Raw genomic sequence first — 22,279 nt, 5'->3', positions numbered from 1 at the left:
GACTTATCTCGGTTAAAACCCAAACTAAAATATTGCGTAATTTGGTCTGATTCTACCATTTTATGTTTACATAGTCTGTCCAGGAGAGATTATAAAAAAATTAAGTAAAAAAAAAAAAAAAGTTTATATAAAAATACAACAACAACAACAAAAAATCTGTATACGGTTTGCAGGTGGATGGACCAGAGGAGGTTGGGGGGACAGAGGAGCACTCCAAATTCCAGTCAGTAGGCATCCAGGTGGAAGAGGAGAGATGGTGAGAAGCGAGAGAGAAAGAGAGAGCGGAGCGTGTGAATGATTTTCTGCCATTCATGGTAGTGTTTATCTTGTATCCTGTTGCAGTCTGCTGGTGTCTCTGCTAGCTGACTGTCCACTCATTGTGCATTCAGTTGGCACCTCTCTCTGACACTCCCCCTCAGGCCTGAGAGCTGTATGTGTATAAATGTGTACCTTCGGGTTGGGCCTAGTGACTATAGGCTGTCGGGTCCACCATCCCACGCCACACCTCACTCCACAACAGCTGCCCCCAGCTCGGAGGAGTTTGGGCATCAGAGCCCCTTGACTAGGGGGCCCATGCATGCAGTGACAGCTGGGGAAGTGGAGGATGTGTTGGAGGGAGGGGATAGGAAGGGAGTGGGGGCAGTTAGTTGACAGCCATCTGTTGCAGCAGCATTTGTGATGTGGCCAGGCCACTTTGCGAGGGGGGGGGGGGGGGGTTCTGGTCATGTACAACCCCAACTCCCCCTTTTCCTGCCCTACACGTAACAGTTCCTATAGGTCCCCTATCTCCCCCTAAACCCTTATACTAAAGCCCCTATAGCGTGCCAATTGACCACCTCATTGGACAACTGCCCTGACCCCTGACTGACTTATACAAGGAACATTTGCATAGGCAGGAAGTCGGGGAACGTTCCTGGTTCCTGGAGTTGTGTTAAAATATGTCACACAGCAGGCAGTTATGTGTCAGTGTGTCTGCCTGCGTAACTCCCATCCACTTAGCACAGTAACCCCTCTGTTAGTCAGAGCTGAGGGGAGATGACCAATTTAGAGACTGCACTAGATGCAGTAATCTGATTTCATACTGTACACAGAACATGTTTAGGAATCAAAGAGCCCAGTCTCAACCTACCAAGGTCATGCACAGGACTGCAGTTTCAGAGTCAGATGCAGAAATCTGGACTGTGTACCAAACGGCAACCTATTACCTATAGTACACTGCATTTGACCAGAGACCTATGGCTGGGCATATTTGCCCGTGTCAAAAGTAGTGCACAACATAAAGAATAGGGTGCCAATTGGGACAAAGTAATCTGGAGTTTTTCCTCAAAGAGCTTTCCTCAGCTGACTAGCCAAGCATTGAAAAGGAGGCACATCTCCAAGCAGCCAAGGAAAACATTAACTCCTGTAGACACTTCCACTAGTCAAGTGGCTCTAGGGTTTAATGTCACACATGTGCCTTCCCTTAGTGCATGTTTGAATTTGTGTGCGTGTGTCTGTGTCTGTGTGTGTCGCAGCCTGTCTGTTCTGGGAGGTCATGGTCTGGGCAGAGTGCCCCTATACACTAGATTCCCAGACGGTGAGAGTGCATCTCTTCTGTGGCCCTACCCCACTCACAGAAAAGGTGTGAGTGTGTGTGTGTGTGGGGGGGGTCATAACCTCACCTCAGTGTTTGAACTGGGCTTAAGCCTGCCAAACTGAGAGGGAGTGGAGGAGAGCAGTAAAAGAGAGGAACACTACAAACAACCTGGCTGCCTTTCCAAGACATCTGTCAGCTGTCTGCTCAGACAACTCAGACAAAATAACTCAAGTAAATGTCACCCAGTAAAATACTACTTGAGTAAAAGTCTACATTTGTTTTTAAGTAGGTGTAAGTATTAGCAGTATATGTAATTGTTAAATTATACTTAATTATCAAAGATAAAAGTATAAATATTTTCAGATTCCTTTCTAGCAAACTAGAGGACACAATGTTCTTATTTTTATGGAGGGGTAGACGCCCCCCCCCCCCCCACTCCAACATTCAGACATCATTTACAAATGAAACATGTGTTTTTAGTAAGTTTGCCAGGTCAGAGACAGTAGGGATGACCAGGGATGTTCTCTTGATAATTGTGTGAATTGGACAATTTTCCTGGCCTGCTAAGTATTCAAAATGTATCGAGTACTTTTTGGTGTCAGGGAAAATGTATGGAGTAGAAAGTACAGTGCATTCAGAAAGTATTCAGACCCCTTCCCTTTGTCCACATAACCTTATTATAAAATGGATTCAATATGTTGTTTTCCTCATCAATCTACACGCAGTACCCCATAAAGACAAAGCAAAAACAGTTTTTTTTTAGAAATGTTAGCAAATTTATTATGAATAAAAAACAGAAATACCTTATTTACATAAGTATTCAGGCCCTTTGCTAAGAGACTTGAAATTGAGCTCAGGTGCATCCTGTTTCCATTGTTTCTACAACTTGATTGGAGTTGACCTGTGGTGAATTAAATTGATTGTACATGATTTGGAAAGGCACACACCTGTCTATATAAGGTCCCACTGTTGACAGTGCATGTCAGATCAACAACCGAGCATTGAGGTCGAAGGAATTGTCCATAGAGCTCAGAGACAGTATTGTGTCGAGGCACAGATCTGGGGAAGGATACAATAAATTCTGCAGCATTGAAGGTCCCAAAGAACACAGTGGTCTCCATCATTCTTAAATGAAAGAATTTTGGAACCACCAAAACTTTTCCTAGAACTGGCCGCCCGGCCAAACTGAGCAATAGAGGGAGAAGGGCCTTGGTCAGGGAGGTGACCAAGAACCCGATGGTCACTCCGACAGAGTGCCAACAGCCCACTTGGAGTTTGCCAAAAGGCACCTAAAAGACTCTTAGTCCATGAGAAACAACATTCTCTGGTCTGATGAAACCAAGGTTGAACTCTTTTTCCTGAATGCCAAACGTCACGTCTGGAGAAAACCTGGCACAATCCCTACAGTGAAGCATGGTGGTGGCAGCATCATGCTGTGGGGATATTTTTCAGTGGCAGGGACTGGGAGACTAGTCAGGATCAAAGGAAATATTAACGGAGCAACATACAGAGAGATCCTTGATGAAAACCTGCTCCAGAGCGCTCAGAACATAGACTGGCGCGAAGGTTCACCATCTAACAGGACAACAACCCTAAACACACAGCCAAGACAACGCAGGAGTGGCTTTGGGACAGGTCTTTGAATGTCTTTGTGGCCCAGCCTGAGCCTGGACTTGAACCCGATCTCTGGAGAGACCTGAAAATAGCTGTGCGGCAATGCTCTGCAGAGATGAATGTGAGAAACTCCCCAAATACAGGTGTGCCAAGCTTGTAGTGTCATACCCAAGAAGACTCGAGGCTGTAAATGCTGCCAAAGGTGCTTCAACAAAGTACTGATTAAAGGGTCTGAATACTTAAGTAAATGTGATACATTTTTTATACATTTGCAAAAATTCTAAAAACCTGTTTTTGCTTTGTCATTATGGGGTATTGTGTATAGATTGATGAGGATTTTCTTTTCATTTCATCAATTTTAGAATAAGGCCAGTGGTTTAAAGTACTTAAGAAAAAATACTTTAAAGTACCACTTAAGTTGTTTTTTGGGGTGTCTATTCTTTACTTTACCATGTATATTTTTGACTAATTTTACTTTTACTTCACTACATTCCTAAATAAAATAATGTACATTTTACTCCATACATTTCCCTGACACCCAAAAGTACTTGTTACATTTTGAATGCTTAGCAAGACAAGAAAATTGTGAATGCACACACTTATCAAGAGAACATCCCTTGTCATCCCTACTGCCTCTGATCTGGCGGACTCACGAAACACACATGCTTTGATTTTAAATGCTTTTGGAGTGTGCCCCTGACTATCCGTGAATTGAAAAATGAAAAGAAGGGGCCTCCCGGGTGGCGCAGTGGTTAAGGGCGCTGTACTGCAGCGTCAGCTGTGCCATCAGAGTCCCTGGGTTCGCGCCCAGGCTCTGTCATAACCGGCCGCGACCGGGAGGTCCGTGGGGCGACGCACAATTGGCCTAGCGTCGCCCGGGTTAGGGAGGGCTTGGTCGGTAGGGGTGTCCTTGTCTCATCGCGCACCAGCGACTCCTGTGGCAGGCTGGGCGCAGTGTGCGCTAACCAAGGTGGCCAGGTGCACGGTGTTTCCTCCGGCGCATTGGTGCGGCTGGCTTCCGGGTTGGATGCGTGCTGTGTTAAGAAGCAGTGCGGCTTGGTTGGGTTGTGTATCGGAGGACGCATGACTTTCAACCTTCGTCTCTCCCGAGCCCGTACGGGAGTTGTAGCGATGTGACAAGATAGTAGCTACTACAACAATTGGATACCACGAAATTGGGGAGAAAAAGGGGTAAAATTCAAAAAAAAAATAATAATAATAAAAAAATGAAAAGAAAATGGTACCGTCTGGTTTGGAATTAGAAATTATTATTATTATTATTATTATTATTATTATTATTATTTATACTTTTTATACTTAAGTACATTTAAAAACAAATTCTTCTAGATTTTTACTCAAGTAGTATTTCACTGGGTGACTTTTACTTGAGTCATTTTCTTTGAAAGTATCTTTAGTTTTTCTCAAGTATGACAATTGGGTACGTTTTCCATCACTGAATAAGAGTGTAACATAATCAAATGTGTAAAAAGTCAATTGTGAATGCACACACATTATTCTCTTTAAGAATGTAGTGGAGTAAAAATACAAGTTGTCAAAAATATAAATAGTAAAGTACAGATACCTCTAAAAACTCCTTAACTTCTTGGCGCACCCATCCAGTTAGCGGGATCATTTTCGTCAACATCCGCTGAATTGCAGAGCGCCAAATTCAAATGAAATTACAAAAAATATGTGCAATATAGCAAAACACAGCTTAGCTTGTTGTTAATCCACCTGGCGTGTCAGATTTCAAAAAAGCTTTAGAGCAAAAGCTATCCAAGAGTTTATGTTAGGACATCTCTCTCAGCAGATAAAACATTACAAACAGCTAGCAGCAAAGTAGATTGGTCACAAAAGTCAGAAAAGCAATAAAATGAATCACTCACCTTTGATGATCTTCGGATGTTTGCACTCACGAGACTCCCAGTTACACAATAAATGTTCCTTTTGTTCGATAAAGATTGTTTTTATATCCAAAAACCTACATTTGGTTGGCACGTTTTGTTCAGAAATCCACAGGCTCGAGCGGTCACGACGGGGCAGACAAAAATTCCAAATAGTGTCCGTAAAGTTCGTAGAAACATGTCAAACGTTTTTATAATCAATCCTCAGGTTGTTTTTACAATAAATAATCGATAATATTTCAACCGGACCGTAGTTTTTCAATAGGAGAGAGAGAGAAAATGTATGCTCCAAGCTGTTGCGCATGCAAAACTCTGCTGGCACCCAGCCATCCATTGACGTGATGTGATCCTTCTTCCTCATTTTTCAGAATAAAAGCCTGAAATGACGTCTAAAGACTGTTCACACCACGTGGAAGCCATAGGGAAAGGAATCTGGTTGTCCCTTTAAATGGAGGGAGGCATGCAATGGAACAGGGAGATTCGTTTCTCTTAGGCACTTCCTTGTTGGATTTTCCTCAGGTTTTCGCCTGCAATATCAGTTCTGTTATACTCACAGACAATATTTTGACAGTTTTGGAACCTTTAGAGTGTTTTCCATCCTAATCTGACAACTATATGCATATTCTAGATTCTGGGCCTGAGAAATAGGCAGTTTCATTTTGGTACATTTTTCATCCAAACATCAAAATACTGCCCTCTACACTAAAACAGGTTAATAAGTAATACTTTTAAAATATTAATGACTGAAGTACTTAACACAGCCGAATACAGCACTACCCATTTTAATCTAACTTCAAATCCTCATTCAAACAGCAACTACTCTACAGAGATGTTCCGACTTATGTCATGACCCCACACATTCCATATGGTCAACTCATGGCAGCAAATGGGGTAGGTGAAGGTTGGATTTTTTTTTTCCACAGCTGGCTTTGCAGTCAATAGTGGTCCTAGTTTTCAAATCATATTGTCCTCAACCCACTTTGACCGCCTTGAAAAGTCAGAGCCAGTCAGACCTTCTACTGCTTTATGGTCCTGTCAAAGAGGACAAAGGGACAGAAAAATGGATTGCGACTCTAATGGAACCCTATTCCCTACATAGTGCACAATTTTGACCAGGACCCATAGATCTCTGTTCAAAAGGCTCTGGTCAAAAGTAGTGCACTATAAAAGGTGCCATTTGGGATACACATATGACATGCAGGATCCATTAATATGCCTGGGACTCCTAGCGATCCCTCCTACTGATACGTTTCAGTTCTTAGTGCTAAGCATTTTACGTTTTGACACAAAACTGGGATTGGGCTTATCCAGAATTAGCCCGGAACAAACTAGGGGCTAAGAGAAGAATACAATACAATATACAAGTTCCACTGTAGCCACAATCCAGACTGACAGTCATCCAGTCTTTTACCCCAATTGGCGAGCAGAGCAGAGTAGAGCAGAACAGAGTAGCGCAGAGCAGAACCGAGCACAACAGAGCGGAGCGGAACAGAGCAGAGTAGAATACAACAGAGCAGAGCAGGCCGCCCTTAACCCCTGAAGTAATTTACAAGGCCCTGTGAAGGACTCCACCTTACTGCACTGTAAAAATAACCTGTGTTGCTTTTGTCTTCTTTCCCTACTGCCACCCTCTCTCTCACTCTCCCTTCCTCCCTCTTTCCTTACTCCACCCCTCCCGCGCTCTCTCTCGCTTCCTTCTCTCACTCTTCCCTTCTCTCTTTTTTCTCTGTCCCTGTCACTCCCTCATCTCATTCCCTACTCCACCCCCCCCCCCCCCTCTCTCTCTCTCTCTCACGCGCGCGCTTGTGTTTGGCCTTGCCCCTCTCTGCCCTGACACAGACAGGAAGTTGCAGGAGGGAGCTGCTATAAAGCAGCCTGAGATCATTATGACTACACACCTGATCAGAGCACAGTTACTCTTTAACAGCTGCGAGCACACACACACACACATGCGCTGGTAGCCCTCCACTGTGAGTGTGTTTGTTCTCTCCTGCTCCTCTCCCCCTCTTGCTCTCTGTTCATGAAAGAAGTGAGATTAATGGAGCAGAGGAGGTATAGATAAATGGGTGAAGTGGAGGAGGAGGAACTGGCCAGAGATGGGGTGAGGCTGATGGATGGAGCGACTTCAGGGTCTGTGTGTGTGTGTCACCCTGTGAGCAGGTCATGTCAGAGAGAGAGAGCGAGAGAATGATTTTCTGTCATTCATGTCAGCAGGGCTGTGGCTGTCACAAAATGTTGTCAACCGGTGATTGTCAAGTAAATAATTGCCGGTCCCACTGTAATTGACAGAAATTAACATTAACATATTAAGCATCTCCTGGCTCCACACACAGCCTACAAGCCACTGATGCAGACCTTTGGAACATCTACATTAAGAACAAATCTAATAAATCCATGAAATATAACCTACACATTCACAATAAATCCATTATTTATTTTAGACAGGTTTAAAGAGACATGATATGAAGAAAATGTTGTCTATTTCAGATTAACAGGATAGCATACTCTGAGTTGTCCTTATGTTAGGTCCTGATCAGGCTATGCCATATGGCTGTGGGCTGTTCATTTAGCAGACAAGATTTGCTTATAATTCCGTGGCATTATTTTATAGTATGAAGAATACAATTGAACAAAGCTGAATAAAATAGAAAGGATATTTCTCCAAGCGATTTGAGGTGTGCACATGCGGTTAACAAAGAAATAGGTTGTAACGCTCGTCTGATGAAGAAGGAGTGGACCAAAGCGCAGCATGGTACGTGTTCATGACATTTATTCAAATCTGAACACTAGAACAAAAATGAGAAACGAGCAGTTCTGTAAGGTAACTAAAACTATACAGAAAACAACTACCCACAAACTTGGTTGGGAAAAAGGCTACCTAAGTATGATTCTCAATCAGAGACAACGATAGACAGCTGCCTCTGATTGAGAACCACACCCAGCCAAACACAAAGAAATAGAAAACATAGAAAGAAAGAAACTAGAATGCCCACCCTAACCAAAATAGAGAATAAAAGCCTCTCTATGGCCAGGGCGTTACATAGGTAGTCCTATATGCTTAATTTAGAGTTATTAATGTAACTTTAGCTGTTCTACAAACGTTGGGCTACATGTTTTGAATTTTAATACTTTGTAAGGCTGCATGATGCAACTAATGATGATTTGAAAAAAGTTGCTTTGTTTAGGTTTTTTTTGCGCAGACTGTACATATTTCATGAGTCTCTCATTCACAATTTGACAAGCACTTGAAGATGAAGATGGTGCCGACAGATATGGCAGCTTTGCTTCTGGCTCCTAAAAAACTTTGCAGAATTTTTGTTTTTTGGTGTGTTATTTCTTACATTACTAGCCCAGATTTTTTTTGTGTTATTACATACAGCCGGAAATAACTTTGGGATATCACAGTGGCGGTAACCCACCAGCATTATGACCAGGAATACAACTTTCCAAAATTGGATACTTATTCCAGAGCCTGCTCCAAAACACCGCCAGCGGAGAAGAGGTATTCGGAGTGGACTTCTAGTTCCACTCAGGAGGCGTGCACACCATCCACCGCTTCAGAGTATATTGCTCGCTATTGTTCAGTCTCTGGATAAAAAGGAAACTAGCTCAGGGCAAGGCTCTCCTTCCAGAGAGACATCAGGGATTGTAACATACTCACGTTTCACGGAAACATGGCTCTGTTAGGATATACTGTCTGAGTCCGTGCAGCCAGTTAGGTTCTTAGTTCATTGCGTTGACAGGAATAAAGATCTCTCCAGAAAGGAGAAGGGTGATGGTGTATGTTTCATGATTAACTACTCATGGTGTGATTGTGATAACATACAGAAACTCCTTTCGTTCACCCGACTTAGAATTCCTCACAATCAAATGCCGACCGTATTACCTCCCAAGAGAATTCTCTTCGGTTATAGTCACAGCCGTGTATATTCCCCCTCAAGCTGATATCACGACGGCCCTCAAAGAACTATAATGGATTTTATACTAATTGGAAACCACATATTCTGAAGCTGCATCTATTGTAGCTGGGGATTTTAACAGCAAATTTGAGGGAAACACTACAAAGTTCTCCCAGCACATCGACTGTAGTAATCGTGCTGGTAAAACATTGGACCACTGCTACTCAACTTTTTGAAATGCCTACAAGGACCTTCCCCGCCCTCCCTTCGGCAAATCTGATCACAACTCCATTTTTTTCCGCCCTTCCTATACAGTGGCTTCCGAAAGTATTCAGCCACTTGGCATTTTTCCTATGATGTTGCATTACAACCTGGAATTAAAATAGATGTTTGGAGGGTGTGTATCATTTGATTTAAACAACATGTCTACCACTTTGAAGATGCAAAACATTTTTTATTGTGAAACAAACAAGAAATAAGACAAACAAACAGAACATTTGAGTGTGCATAACTATACACCCCCCCAAAGACAATACTTTGTAGAGCCACCTTTTGCAGCAATTACAGCTGCAAGTGTCTTGGGGTATGTCTCTATAAGCTTGGCACATCTAGCCACAGGGATTTTTGCCCATTCTTCAAGGCAAAACTGCTCCAGCTCCTTCAAGTTGGATGGGTTCCCCTGGTGTACAGCAATCTTTAAGTAATACCACAGATTCTGAATTCGATTGAGGTCTGGGCTTTGACTAGGCCATTCCAAGACATTTAAATGTTTCCCCAAAAACCACTCAAGTGTTGTTTTAGCAGTATGCTTAGGGTCATTATCCTGCTGGAAGGTGAAACTCAGTCCCAGTCTCAAATCTGTGGAAGACTGCAACAGGTTTCCCTCAAGAATTTCACTGTATTTAGCGCCATCCATCATTCCTTGAATTCTGACCAGTTTCCCAGTCCCTGCCGATGAAAAACATCCAAACAGCCTGATGCTGCCACCATGCTTCACTGTGGGGTTTCACCAGACATAGCGTTTTCCTTGATGGTCAAAAAGCAAAATTTTAATCTCATCTGACCAGAGTACCTTCTTCAATATGTTTGGAGAGTCTCCCACATGCCTTTTGGCGAACACCAAACTTATTTGGTTTGCTTATTTCTTTCTTTAAACAATGGCTTTTTTCTGGCCACTCTTTCGTAAAGCCCATCTCTGTGGAGTGTACGGCTTAAAGTGGTCCTATGGACAGATACTCCAATCTCTGCTGTGAAGCTTTGCGGCTCCTTCAGGGTTATCTTTGGTGTCTCTCTGATTAAAGCCCTCCTTGCCTGGTCTGTGAGTTTTGGTTGGGCAGCCTTCTCTTGGCAGGTTTGCTGTGGTGTCAAATTCTTTCCTTTTTTAATAATGGATATAATTGTGCTCTGTGGGAAGTTTCTGATATTTTTTTATAAGCCAACCCTCATCTGTAATTCTCCACAACTTTGTCCCTGACCTGTCTGGAGAGCTCCTTGGTCTCATTGGTCTTGCTTGGTGGTGCCCCTTGCTTAGTGGTGTTGCAGACTCTGCAGCCTTTCAGAACAGGTGTATTTATACTGAGATCATGTGACACTTAGATTGCAAACAGGTGGACTTAATTATGTGACTTCTGAAGGTAATTGGTTGCACCAGGGGCTTCATAGCAAAGGGGGTGAATACATACAGTGGGGCAAAAAAGTATTTAGTCAGCCACCAATTGTGCAAGTTCTCCCACTTAAAAAGATGAAAGGCCTGTAATTTCCACCATAGGTACACTTCAACTATGACGGTCAAAATTAGAAAAAAAATCCTGAAAATCACATTGTAGGATTTTTAATGAATTTATTTGCAAATGATGGTGGAAAATAAGTATTTGGTCAATAACAAAAGTTTATCTCAATACTTTGTTATATACCCTTTGTTGGCAATGACAGAGGTCAAACGTTTTCTGTAAGTCTTCACAAGGTTTTCACATGCTGTTGCTGGTATTTTTGCCCATTCCTCCATGCATATTTCCTCTAGAGCAGTGATGTTTTGGGGCTGTTGCTGGGCAACACGGACTTTCAACTCCCTCCAAAGATTTTCTATGGGGTTGAGATCTGGAGACTGGCTAGGCCACTCCAGGACCTTGAAATGCTTCTTACGAAGCCACTCCTTCGTTGCCCGAGCGGTGTGTTTGGGATCATTGTCATGCTGAAAGACCCAGCCACGTTTCATCTTTAATGCCCTTGCTGATGGAAGGAGGTTTTCACTCAAAATATCACAATACATGGCCCCATTCTTTCATTCTTTCCTTTACACGGATCAGTCGTCCTGGTCCCTTTGCAGAAAAACAGCCCCAAAGCATGATGTTTCCACCCCCATGCTTCACAGTAGGTATGGTGTTCATTTATGCACTCAGCATTCTTTGTCCTCCAAACACGACGAGTTGAGTTTTTACCAAAAAGTTATATTTTGGTTTCATCTGACCATATGACATTCTCCCAATCTTCTTCTTCTTCAGCATCCAAATGCTCTCTAGCAAACTTCAGACGGGCCTGGACATGTACTGGCTTAAGCAGGGGGACACGTCTGGCACTGCAGGATTTGAGTCCCTGGCGGCGTAGTGTGTTACTGATGGTAGGCTTTGTTACTTTTGTCCCAGCTCTCTGCAGGTCATTCACTAGGTCCCCCCGTGTGGTTCTTGGATTTTTTGCTTATCGTTCTTGTGATCATTTTGACCCCACGGGGTGAGATCTCTCCCAGATCGAGGGAGATTATCAGTGGTCTTGTATGTCTTCCATTTCCTAATAATTGCTCCCACAGTTGATTTCTTCAAACCAAGCTGCTTACCTATTGCAGATTCAGTCTTCCCAGCCTGGTGCAGGTCTACAATTTTGTTTCTGGTGTCCTTTGACAGCTCTTTGGTCTTGGCCATAGTGGAGTTTGGAGTGTGACTGTTTGAGGTTGTGGACAGGTGTCTTTTATACTGATAACAAGTTCAAACAGGTGCCATTAATACAAGTAACGAGTGGAGGACAGAGGAGCCTCTTAAAGAAGTTGTTACAGGTCTGTGAGAGCCAGAAATCTTTCTTGTTTGTAGGTGACCAAATACTTATTTTCCACCATAATTTGCAAATAAATTCATTAAAAATCAATGTGATTATCTGGATTTTTTTTCCTCATTTTGTCTGTCATAGTTGAAGTGTACCTATGATGAAAATTACAGGCTTCCCTCATCTTTTTAAGTGGGAGAACTTGCACAATTGGTGGCTGACTAAATACTTTTTTGCCCCATTATGTATGCACCACTTTTACGTTTTTTTGTGTTTTTTTATTTATTTTACCCCTTTTTCTCCCCAATTCCGTGGTATCCAATTGTTTAGTAGCTACTATCTTGTCTCATCGCTACAACTCCCGTACGGGCCCGGGAGAGACGAAGGTTGAAAGTCATGCGTCCTCCGATACACAACCCAACCAAGCCGCACTGCTTCTTAACACAGCGTGCATCCAACCCGGAAGCCAGCCGCACCAATGTGTCGGAGGAAACACCGTGCACCTGGCAACCTTGGTTAGCCCGCCACAGGAGTCGCTGGTGCGCGATGAGACAAGGATATCCCTACCGGCCAACCCCTCCCAACCCGGACGACGCTAGGCCAATTGTGCATCTCCCCACGGACCTCCCAGTCGCGGCCGGTTACGACAGAGCCTGGGCGCGAACATAGGGTCTCTGGTGGCACAGTTGGCGCTGCAGTACAGTGCCCTTAACCACTGCGCCACCCGGGAGGCCCCACAAAAAATAAATTTTGTTAATTTCACTTCTCCAATTTGGACTATTTCGTGTATGTCCATTACTTGAAATTTAAATAAAAATCATTTTAAAACAGCTTGTAATGAAAGAAAATAGGAAAAACGCCAAGGGGGTGAATACTTTTGCACAGTACTGTAGGCAGAAACTCAAACAGGAAGTACCCGTGCTAAGGTCTATTCAAGCTGGTCTGAGCAAACGGAATCCATGCTTCAAGATTGTTTTAATCATGCAGACTGGGATATGTTCCGGGTAGCCTCTGAGAATAACATTGACGAATACTCGAATACGGTGACTGAGTTTATCAGGAAGTGTAAGGAGATATGGTACCTGCTGTGACTATTAAAACCTACCCAAACCAGACACTGTGGATAGATGGCAGCATTCGTGCAAAACTTAAAGCACGACCCACCGCATTTAACCATGGCAAGGTGACTGGGAACATGTCCGAATACCAGCAGTGTTGCTATTCCCTCCGTAAGGCAATCAAACAGGCAAAACGTCAGTACAGGGACAAAGTGGAGTCGCAATTCAACGGCTAAGACACAAGACGAATGTGACAAGGTCTACAGACAATCACGGACTACAAAGGGAAAACCAGCCACGTCGCGGACGCCGACGTCTTGTGCTTCCGTACTTACTAAACACCTTCTTCGCCCGCTTTGAGGATAACACAGTGCCACCGACGCGGCCCGCAACAAAGGACTATAGGCTCTCCTTCTCCACGGCCGACGTGAGTAAGACATTTAAGCGAGTTAACCCTCGAAAGGCTGCCGGCCCAGACGGCATCCCTAGCCGTGTACCCAGAGCATGTGCAGACCAGTAATCAGGCCTACTACACGTGGAATTTGACTGCCCTACAGTGTTTAGTGTTAGTGTTTATCTTGCATCCTGTTGTAGTCTGCTGGTGTCCTTGGCTGCTGTCTGTCCACTCATTGTGCATTCAGTTGGTACCTCTCTCTCTAACACTCCCCTCCTCTGGCAAGCCGCGTGTGCGTGCGTGCGTCCATGTGCATATTTTGAAAAGTTGTTATTTACTACAGTATACTACAACATTCTATACTAAGTAGTACACATGATCGAGGGATACAACAGGGTGTAGTATAGTATAGAACAGTTTACTACAGAATTCTATAGTAAGTATTGTAGTATTTTATAGTAAACTGTAGTAAAAAATGGCGTGTGAGAGAGAGCATGTGAATGATTTTCTGTCATTTATCTGTTTATCTTGTATCCTGTTGTAGTCTGCTGGTGTCCTCTGGTTGCTGGCTGTCCACTAATTGTACATTTAGTTGGCACTTCTCTCTAGCAGTGTGTGTGTGCAAGTGTGTGTGTGTGTGTGTGTGTGTGTGTGTGTGTGTGTGTGTGCACGCGCGCGCGCATGTGTGTGCGTGCCCATCTGTGTATTTTGAAAAGATGTTATCTGTGTGCAAGTGTGTGACTTTGTGGCTGTGTGTTGGCACTTTGCTCTGCGAGACTTGGCAAGAGGAGTCTTACAGAGGCACAAAGCCTCTCAGGCTAAATCAAAGCTGCACCCCAAGCTGTACAGCAGGGCCCTGAGGGTGGGTGTATGTTATCTCTAAGACTTAGCCCTACAGCAGGGCACGGTGACTGATGAGGCCACGCTCCATCGCTTCTGAATCAGCCAGGTGACCAAACGCCCCCATGACACCCCTCCCAAACACCCCACACCTGTCCGATCTGATCTGGGATCTGTGTTGATATACTAAGCCCGCATGTCTTCTATTAACCCCACATCCACTAACTCTGATCTCTAATCTGTGGTTCTCTTTCCAGTTACCGCAGGATGACCAGGTCCAACAGTGTGACCACGGCGGTCCAAGCCGACCTAGATGACCCTGACTACTGTCCCGTCGACGCCCCAGAGATGGTGATACGCCACTCGGCCACCATGCCCCGCCAGTACTCCCGGGACGCCGCCACCTCTACCGTCTCCATCCAAGGGTCGGGCAACCACTACCACGCCCTGACCGTGGAGGAGTACGGCGAGGTGGGTTTGGACCCATCCATCCTCCCCCCGCCAGACCCCTGGATGGACCAGGTGGAAGACCCCATGGAGGTGGTGGTGGGGGGACGGGGGTTGATGTGTTCCAGGGACGGGAGGTGGTTCCTGAAGCTTCTTCAAGCCGAGATGGAGCGCATGGAGGGCTGGTGCCGGCAGATGGAGCAGGACGAGATGGAGAACGAGCTGCCGGAGGAGAGTGAGTGGGACAACACACGTGCATGTACATAAACAACATTAACCCATGGATATGGAGCTGAATATGTGCGAACGGGAGCAAAAGCGGTGCATTAGGGGTAATGAGTCAGTAGAATCACTTCTCTCTTTCTCTCTTCGTATTTTTGGGTGATGTTGACCTGAAGGCCATATAAGTTGTTTTCCCTCTCTTTGTATCCCTGTTTTTCCCCATCCTTCCCTGTGTCAAATAGACCGAGGGAAATTGTCTGAGTCCCAAAATGGCACCCTATATCTCCAGATAGGGCTCTGGTCAAAAGTAGTGCACTACATAGGAACTATTGTGCCATTTGAGAGACACTGCCATGGCATTCATAGCAGCGAGCCACAATGCCTGCTTGTTGCCTGCTATCTCCTCTGCAGACATAGTCATCAATAGGGAGCTAGCTGCTGGACGGGTCCGGCCATACATCTGTCCTGTAGATAAACAGTATAATGACCTCTCACAGCAATGCTCAATGGGGGTTTTCATGCTCAAACTCACTTAATAAGCTCCTCAAGCCTGCTGCCAGCTCCATAGCTCCACACTATCAGTGCCACACTGACACTCTCTGCATCCCAAATGGCATCCTATTTCCAATATAGGCCCCACTGGGCTCTGGTCAAAAGTAATGCACTAAATAGGGATTAGGGTGTCATTTGGGACACATGGGCACAATGTGGTAGACTTTATTCGGCTTGAATACTACTCCTTAGATTTGTCCCTAGAGACATAACTTATTTCTTCCTTTACTGCTAATGCATTATTTCCGATGGAGAGAACACATGGTTACAGTAGGTGAGCGCGACTGTCTGCTGGGCAGCCCTTGACTAGTGATTCTGCAGTGTATTTTCCCCCTAATTCGAGGTTGCGTATTGAGACAGGAGGCTGGTTTTCTACATCCCCAACTCAATGTCATGTTAGGAGGTATGTTTATTTGGTGTGCAGGATAAACATTCCCCTTCTCATCAGAATTCACAGTTTAGGTTCCCAGTTCCCTCTCTCCACATATTTATACCTTTGCACTCATCAAAGGCAAAGTCTGTGTGTGTGTGTTTCTGCAGTACTGGGGAAGATCCGCAGTGCAATAGGGAGTGCCCAGCTGCTTATGTCTCAGAAGTTCCAGCAGTTTCGGGAGCTGTGTAAGGATAATCAGGTATGTAACACACACACACACACACACACACACACACACACACACACTGCAGAGTTAGTCTACTGTGTCAGCAGGCCCATCAGAGCCAACTGTCACATAATGTGATGATCTATACAAGCTTATAATTGACACTGTGTCAGGCCAAACACTGCTATGCATGCAAATTCTAGCTGGATAGTAGTCTAGTCTATCACCACTCACCACTCAAAGCATAATAACTTTGAAGTGTGGAGGGACAAGGTGAAATAGTCCCAGACTAGTATGCTGATGACATACTGATAGGAAAATTGGAATGGTTCCAAGTCCAACACAGTCCTGTGCAAAGCCATATGTTCAGAGAGTTCAGACAACTTTTAGAATGGATGCCATGTCAGAGCCTTTGAGCATTCCATTTATTCATTCATCAGTATTTGGACATCTTGTTTTTGTTCTCTACATTCAGTTACATAGCATTGTTTAAAAATCTGAAAATTCCATGAAGTGCTTTTGGTAAATGGGTCGTTCTTGAATTGCAATGGCATTTGGGCATAGCATTTTGGAAAGTAATTCTTTATTTGTATGCATCTGGGTGCATCTTCCCATTCTAAGTCAACTAATATGGTAGCTTAATTACTGTAAATAATTTGTATCATTATGATAACATTGTGCCACAAGTAGGAATAGTAACACCAATGATATTTTGTAAGTAAATGTAAAAATTAGGATTCTGTGAAATGGATGCCACAAATGCTCAAATCTAAGGTCATCAATCATTTACAGTTATTTTTTTTTGCGGGGGTGTGTGGTACGCCAGTGGTGTTCAGGTGTGTCGGCCGTGCCCACTAATTGGCCACACCTGATCTTAATGAGTTTCCTTTTGAAATGCGGTCTGTTTGAATAGACTAAAATAAATAGCTTTGCATGCGTAAAAAAAACATGGAATGCTAGCTCGATTAAGGCAGCCCCCCGCACCTCTCTGATTCAGAGGGGCTGGGTTAAATGTGGAAGACACATTTCAGTTGAATGCATTCAGTTGAACAACTGACTAGGTATCTCCCTTTCGCTTTCCCATCCTGGTGCTGCAGTAGACTAATTCAATGTATAGAGAACCAAAGATCATAAGTTCAAATCTCACTGACGCCATGACACAATAAAATAAAAAAGTGTGTGTTCACATGATTCATTAACTAAGGAAATGAATTTCCATGTGTCCTATCTGTGTTTGGAGTTCAAAAAAGTTAGCTTATTTTGGGTTATCTGTGTTATTAAAAGTCTTATTGAAACATTCACATTTAAGGAGGTTATTCTAAAACATCCAAATAACCTATCATTTCAGTTCTAAGAGCGTTAATAAAAACCTCCCAGGGAAACTTTCAAGGAAGGAAGTTAAACGTTCTCAGAACCTCCCTGCAATCTAAAAAGGTATGTTCACAGAACAGACAAAAAAATGTCAAAACATTTTCAGTTTCCCCAGTCAGGAAACTAACAGTATGGCTTTGTTCCCACAACCATTGTAAAAAATAACACATTTCAAGGAACCAAATGTGCTAGCTGGGTAGCTGTAATTGGCAGAGATTTTTGAACCTCTTCTTTTTTATTGGTCTATTTACCTCCAAAACGCCATCCAACTAAAACAGGCACTAAAAGGGCTTTATCATAATTTTCACTATTTCATAGTATCATTCCAACCTCATAGTGTGGAAATATAAACGCAACATGGGAAAATCACATTTGTGATTAATCATTTTCCTCACAATGTTAGTTCCCTCCATTTATATTTTACCTCCCCAAAACATATCACTATACTCTACACATCCCTCCTGGGACAAGCCAATTTGCTTACCCTAAGTACTTTAAACAATGCATAAACAAAGTTTTTCAGTATAAATTACTTACTTGCATTATGTTTATCATTGATAAACAGTTCAATATATAGCGAAACATGTTGTGTGACTGTAATTAATTTGAGTCTTTTTCATGGTTACAAAGGCGAGGGACGCAAATGCCACCACAATTCAAGAACGGCCCGAATATGAGGAGCCAACATGGCTGCCATAGAATTATGTCGTGCCATGTAAAGGCAAGAACCTCAGTGTCCAAACTCTAAACTCTATACTGAAACTCTCTGTGTGTATCAGAACCCCAATTCCCACCCGAGGCCCAGTTCCCAGGACCTAGCAGGCTTCTGGGACATGCTGCAGCTGTCCATCGAGAACATCAGCCTGAAATTTGATGAGCTCCACCAAATCAAAGCCAACAACTGGAAACCCCTGGACCCCCCAGAGATAAAGGTATCACTCAATGTAGTGGACCCTATAGACCAGATCCACCTTAAAGGGATAGTTCACCCAAATTACTAAATGGCATATTGGTTATACTGTAAGCAATCTATAAGCAACGTGTGAGAGTAATCCATACATTGGTTTTGTTTATCTGGCCACTGTCTCCAAATGCTAACTTTTTTGCATTTCTGTCCACCAGTACAGTGCATTCGTAAAGTATTCAGAACCCTTGACTTTTTTCACATTTTGTTACATTACAGCCTTATTCTAAAATTGATTAAATAATTTTTTCCTCATCTATCTACACAGAATACCCCATAATGACAAAGAAAAAAAATGTTTTTTAGAAATTTTTGCTCATTTATTTGCAATTTATTTACTGAAATATGACATTTACAAGTATTCAGACCCTATACTCTTTATTTGTACTATTTTCTACATTTTATAATAATAGTGAAGACATCAAAACTATGAAATAACACATTTGGAATCATGTAGTAACCAAAAAAGTGTTAAATGAATCAAAATATATTTTAGATTCTTCAAAGTAGCCACCCCTTGCCTTGATGACAGCTTTGCACACTATTGACATTCGCTCAACCAGCTTCACCTGGAATGCTTTTCCAACCGTCTTGAAGGAGTTCCCACATATGCTGAGCACTTGTTGGCTGCTTTTCCTTCACTCTGCGGTCCAACTCATCCCAAACCATCTCAATTGGGTTGAGGTCAGGTTGATTGTGGAAGCCAGGTCATCGGATGCAGTCCTCCATCACTCTCCTTCTTGGTCAAATAGCCCATGCACAGCCTGGAGGTGTGTTGGATAATTGTTCTTTTGAAAAACAAATGATAGTCCCACCAAGCGCAAACCAGATGGGATGGCGTATCGCTGCAGAATGCTGTGGTAGCCATACTGGTTAAGTGTGCCTTGAATTCGAAATAAATCACAGACAGTGTCACCAGCGAAGCACCCCCACACCATCAGACCTCCTCCTCCATGCTTCACGGTGGGAACCACACATGCGGAGGTCATCCGTTCACCTACTCTGCATCTCACAAAGACATGGCGGTTGGAACCAAAAATCTACAATTTGGACTCAACAGACCAAAGGACAGATTTCCACCGGTTTAATGTCCATTGCTCGTGTTTCTTGGCCCAAACAAATCTGTTCTTCTTATTGGTGCCCTTTAGTGGTGGTTACTTTGCAGCAATTTGACCATGAAGGCCTGATTCACGCAGTCTCCTCTGAACAGTGATTGTTGAGATATGTCTGTTACTTGATCTCTGTGAAGCATTTATTTGGGCTGAGATTTCTAAGGTTGGTAACTCTAATGAAATTATCCTCTGCAGCGGAGGTAACTCTGGGTCTTCCTTTCCTGTCGCAGTCCTCATCAGAGCCAGTTTCATCATAGTGCTTGATGTTTTTTGTGACTGCACTTGATGGAATTTTCAAAGTTCTTGAAATTTTCCAAATTGACTAACCTTCATGTTCTAAAGTAATGATGGACTGTTGTTTCTCTTTGCTAATTTGAGCTGTTCCTGCCAAAGTAGGAACTTGATATTTTACCAAATAGGGCTATCTTCTGTATACCACCCCTGCCTTGTCACAACACAACTGATTGTCTCAAATACTTTAAGAAGAAAATAATTTACATAAATTAACTTTTAATAAGGCACACCTGTTAATTGAAATATATTCCAGGTGGCTACCTCATGAAGAATCTTAAATATAAAATATATATAGATTTGTTTCACACTTTTTTGGTTATTTCATAGTTTTGATGTTTTCACAAGTATTCTATAATGTAGATAATAGTTCAAATAAAGAAAAACCCTTGAATGAATAGGTGCGTCCAAACTTTTGACTGGGACCCAAATGAGAAATTCTGTGTTTTCCTGGGACCCAAGCTAAGGAAAATATGCAACTATACATAATTATCTGTACATTGCCCTTATGCCTAAAAAAAATGCAATATAGACAAAAACAAATAACAAAGAAATACCCATACATCTTTTCATGTTTATTTTTCCCCAATTAAAACACTCTTACATACCTGTCTAGGTTGGAACTGTTGCAGTTAAAAAACAATAAATCATTTAATTCTGAACTGGAATTAATAGATTGATCACATCACACAGATGTATAACAGAACACACACACACACATAAACACAGGCTTTTTGATCGTGCAAACCTAAGCTTACTGTATAAATTATTGTTGATAGAAAGTCTAGGTTGGAACTGCTGCTGTTAAAAAGCATTTTTTTAATATTCTGAACTGGAATAAACTGATTGATCACATCACACAGATGTAGAAAACACACACACACAATCCCAATGAGAGGTGTGTGGCTGGTTGAAGTTTTCAACAAGCATGTCTATTCTGGGATCAGTTTTTAACAGTGCAACACTGAGGTGATGCTCAGCATTGACACTGTTTCTGTACTTGAGAACCCTGACTTGCAAAGATATGTGGCACCAAACTGGATCAGAACATCTACTGCTTTCTCAGTCAGGCAGGAGACAGCTTCATGCTGTAGATGAGCAACCCAGAACTGTGTGAGTGTTTGCCTCAAAAAGCATATCGCTTCAATCAGTTTATTCCAGTTCAGAATAAAAAGTATTACTTGTAACAGCAACAGTTCCAACCTAGACTTGTTTTCAGCAATCATTAATACAGTAAGATGTACAGTAGGCCTGAATTTTTCATCTTGATCTGTATTGTTTCTTAGGGTTGCACTTTCAGTAGCTAGTTAGCTTGATTTGGCTAACGTTAGCTATTAGCTGTGTAACGTTACAAGGCCAGGGGATTGTTTGAAAGATAAACTCACATCTACTATTATGAGAGATAGTACTCCCTTATTTCTGCTTATCTTCTTCGCCTGTTTATAAAATGACAACAATGCCTTGTTAGTTGACTTACTTTTCCACTTTCGAAGCACTGTTTCCTGAAGCATTCTGCCCTGTTCTGAAATAACTCCCTGGGTTTACCATCATGTTGTGTCTGGATGTTTGGTCAGGACCTGCCGTTTTATTAATTTGTTTCGTTTTGAGAGACTTATTACTACGCACTTCCCCACACAAAACACATTGTTGGCGCTCATTGTTATTTCTCAAAGTTTGTATGAAAGAGACACATTCATCACTGTATCTGCGTTTCATGAGCTCAGTCAGAACTTGTGGCTAGCATGAGTCCATTTCATGACAGCGGTGAGTGATGGCGAGTGGGAATAACAAGTCAGTGGCTTGAACCACGGCGCTGCAACGTGTGGGTCGCGGAATGATCTTCAAGAAAACTGCAGAAAAAAAAGATCTGGTAAACCGCGAAGCACATGGGCATCTCCCTCTACCTCTCGCACTCAAGCAGCTGCCAAACTGAGCAGAGACCGCTGCTAAGCAGAGAGCGCACTGAACCGAGAGCACAGATGCACTTGGCCAAATCAATTCCAGTAATTAATGAAATAATTATACATTTAGGTCGCGACCCATCATTAACAGGTCCGTACTTTAACAGACCCATACTTTACGAAACTCTGCTGTAGACAAGTGTGTGCTTTTCCAAATCATATCCAATCAGAATTGACCAAACATGGGTCTGAATACATATGTAAATAAGTTATTTCTGTTATTATTTGTAATAAATTTGAAAATATTTATAAAAACCTGTTTTCGCTTTATCATTATGGGGTATTGTGTGTAGATCTATGAGGATTTTTTGCATTTAATTCGTTTTAGAATAAGGCTGTAATGTAACAGAATTTGGAAAAAGGGAAGGGGTCTGAGTCCCTTCCGAATGCACTATGTAATTTTGTAAATTGGGTGAACTATCCCTTTAAAGCCTGGAAGTAA

At 42.8% G+C, this 22,279-nt stretch overlaps 1 protein-coding gene across 2 annotated transcripts in view; it reads left to right on the top strand.

Annotated features, from left to right (window-relative positions):
- Positions 1-22,279, top strand: part of dlgap1b (DLG associated protein 1b) — a 274,671-nt gene that overhangs the window by 247,866 nt on the left and 4,526 nt on the right. For both annotated transcript variants that reach the window (XM_021563015.3, XM_021563016.3), the window contains exons 9-12: positions 174-256; positions 14,576-15,000; positions 16,080-16,171; positions 18,289-18,441. In XM_021563015.3, the coding sequence (XP_021418690.2) occupies positions 174-256; positions 14,576-15,000; positions 16,080-16,171; positions 18,289-18,441 (753 nt within the window). The remainder of the gene's footprint in view (positions 1-173; positions 257-14,575; positions 15,001-16,079; positions 16,172-18,288; positions 18,442-22,279) is intronic.

This window comes from Oncorhynchus mykiss, chromosome 15 (genome assembly GCF_057628025.1).
Source record: "Oncorhynchus mykiss isolate SJ-2025 chromosome 15, ASM5762802v1, whole genome shotgun sequence".
NCBI classification, from domain to species: Eukaryota; Metazoa; Chordata; class Actinopteri; order Salmoniformes; family Salmonidae; genus Oncorhynchus; species Oncorhynchus mykiss.
The sequence above is the reverse complement of the archived record's forward strand: the minus strand, read 5'-3'. Positions and strand labels throughout refer to the sequence as shown.